At 41.7% G+C, this 3,035-nt stretch overlaps 1 protein-coding gene across 1 annotated transcript; it reads left to right on the top strand.

Moving 5' to 3' along the window:
* Positions 1 to 10: 10 nt before the first annotated feature.
* LOC112463483 (F-box/WD repeat-containing protein 9-like) lies at positions 11 to 3,032 on the top strand (the record flags this gene model as incomplete). The annotated part of the gene is made up of 6 exons (XM_025029905.1): positions 11 to 619; positions 1,173 to 1,332; positions 1,754 to 1,890; positions 1,971 to 2,206; positions 2,456 to 2,705; positions 2,778 to 3,032. Coding segments are annotated over exons 1-6 (1,131 nt in total), but the record flags the coding sequence as incomplete, so codon positions are not given.
* Between the last annotated feature and the right edge of the window lie 3 nt (positions 3,033 to 3,035).

Genomic DNA, 3,035 nt, shown 5'->3' with positions numbered 1-3,035 from the left:
CCATTTCCTGCTCATGTCAAACTGTTCGCGTGCAGACTCAAGAAGCGACGACGTTTAAAGTCTTCGAGTACCAGACGAGTTTGTTTACAACATTTATATCCAAAGTATAAATCGTTTATTCGTGTAAATAACGTTCCTTACTCCTTTTCGATCGTCAAAAAAAACATCTCTCCCGAATCGTCGCAGGACCCGTGAACGCGGATATGAAATTCAAAGCCTCCGGGATGTTGCGCGACGTTTCGCATTACGTTCCCATTGTTGGAATTCTTTACGTCACAACTCGATGGACACCGTTAATTAAACTCAATAAATAAACAAGCAAATTTAATCACCTTTCTCAACATGGAAGAGTCGAATATAGATCGACCGAGAGACGTACATTATTTTCGCGACACCCTGTATAGGTGGCGCCGGTCATGTGCAGACGCACGTGGATGCATGATGCACCGGATGTACCATTTTCAATCGCCTTCGTTGAGCCACCGGGTCAGTTTCGAACAGATCGAATGAAAGTACTGAGATTCACATGGTGCGAGAAAGAATGAATGACGAGAATGCAAACTGCGCCCATGACGGCGAGGAATATGCACAATTGTCACTGCTGCAACTCCCGGTGGAGGTTTGTATAAGAAAAGAAAACGTCGATTTTCTCGTATTTCGCGTACACGTGCACGAAATTCTTTTTCTTAATCGTCGCTATTATTTCATCCGTCAGGGCGCACATTATGAAACTCTTCAGAATGGATTCCGATCAGAATTATTCCATTTTCTTTAATAAACACAATAGAAATCTAGAAAAGAACTGAGCAATTCCGATCGGAATCCATTCCGAAATAGTTCTGCAATAAGTAGTCGCTTGTCGATGGAGTATAAAGTATGCTCCATCAGCGACGGTCAAATATACCTCTTTCGTTCTGTCTCCATCCTCCATCTCTTCCGGAAAATTATTCCATTTTCTCTATAATAAACACAATAAAAATCTAGAACAGAACTAAATCATTCCGAAATAGTTCCGCAGTAAGTGCGCAGTATTATAGTCACTTGTCGACGTAGTAAAATATGCTCACATTGCTTACTCAGCGACAGTTAACTCTCTCTTTCGTTCTGTCTCCGTCTCTTTTGGAACATTTGTTTGGTTGTGCGTTTAATTATTTTGTTGGACTGCATTTCAGATGTTCCTGCATATATGTTCTTTCCTAGATGCGTCGACGCTACACGGTTTAAGCTTAGTGTGCAAACAGTTCTACCTGATTTTAAAGGATGCAGACTCACTGTGGAAAGCGCGAATTGACCACATATGGCCGAATGCTACCCACTCGCTTTTGCGTTCCGGTTAGCTCAAATTTATAGCACCTTACGCCTTGCACGATTAAATATTTTTATGAATAAATAAAACACTCTGTAAGTCATTTTACGCCAGCGCTGCTCGAACTTGCATATCCAGGTCGTTGCTTACATCGCGTTATTAATTTTATTTCGTACTATTTTATTCCTTGAGAAGAATAAGCGTGTTCTACAAAATATTATACATTTCTTATTTATAATAAATCGCATGGGGCATCTCCATTTATTGTAATAACTTTATATGCATAAAGTAAAAACGTGAATAGATTTGTATCTCAAAAATGTGCTTGTATTTTATTTGTGCTTAAATAAATGTATGTATATGCATTCTTTTTGCACTCAATATTATAATACGAATAAGCAGCTTTCGTCATATTTCTTAGATATAAGAAGTCACGTGTCATTACAGCGAAACCCGACAAACTGTTTTGGATGTCGTCATGCGTTGCGATCGAGAAACAAATAGCGCTATGGAAACAGCAGGATTCTATGGTGAAATTGAGAAAAATAAACCCACAATCCATCCGTCCTGTGTTACTGATGCATGTAGGTAGTATATATTATGCCAAGTGTCTTTGGCCATCTCTCCTAGTGAAAAACGTTATAATGATGATTCTCGTTTTCAGGATGCAACCGCCTGTGTTGGCGCAACACGGAAAATTTTGTTTTACTCGAAACTGCCCTCCCGCGAGGAATGCTCTGATGAAATCCGGGACATCAGAGGCATCGATTCCGGGCATTACGACAATATCTGTGATCTGACGGCGATAGACAACACGATCTACAGTTGCTGCGGTGACAGTGTGAAGTCGTGGATGCTCACCAACACCGGTCTCGTCCATCAGAGAACCTACGACGACATGTATGCGGTAGCAAAACTTTTCCTTTCGGCAGCTTCGCGATAAGAAGACCGAGCGAGAAAGATAATTCCTGTTTGTGAGAGAAATAATCGTTTTCCTTTAAATTATTCAAATGCAGATATCTGTGTCTTGCTTGTCCAGACAGATAATTCAGAAATGTGATTCTAAAATTTACTCGTTAAACCGTATACCTTGCATAATACCATTTCGTGCGTATCAGTTTTCATTAACGTTAAATACATATATTACAGACGAATGCTATATAGTTGGACGTGTGTGTCATCGTGTCCGGAGCGGGGCCTCTTTGCGATCGGCTCAAACTACGAAATATACGTGTTCGATTCGAGAGAGATTAATAAGCCGATCAACCAGTACCGACCCAACAATACTACGATGACTGCGCTAATAGCCATGAACACGGAATACATCCTGTCCGCTAGCTATGACGGGATGGTATCCGTTTGGGATCAGAGAGCCGGTCGGATCATGAATTCTATCACAGTAATTTCATCCCGTACTTTTAACATGGAGAGAAACGAGACCCGATTACGATGTCTAAGGTGTGCTTCTTAGATTCCAGGTGAAAGAGCGTATCCCATATGCGTGAGTATGCGACGGGATAATTGGGTTTGCGTCGGGGACTCCAAGGCGAAGTTGCACATGCTAGATCCAAAGAACGATTTTGAGCTAGTGAAATCTTATTCCACCGAGCATACGAACGGGATAACGGGGGTGCGTCTGATGCACGGATGCTTGATAACGAGTTCCCTAGACGGCACCGTCAGAATTTCGAGCCTTACGGATCCGCCAAGGCCCATCGCTACTTTACGT

Source organism: Temnothorax curvispinosus, unplaced genomic scaffold (genome assembly GCF_003070985.1).
Source record: "Temnothorax curvispinosus isolate PA1 unplaced genomic scaffold, ASM307098v1 QBEX01013333.1, whole genome shotgun sequence".
In the NCBI taxonomy this organism is placed as follows: domain Eukaryota; kingdom Metazoa; phylum Arthropoda; class Insecta; order Hymenoptera; family Formicidae; genus Temnothorax; species Temnothorax curvispinosus.
Note: the sequence above shows the minus strand (reverse complement) of the source record. Positions and strands in the feature narration are given on the sequence as shown.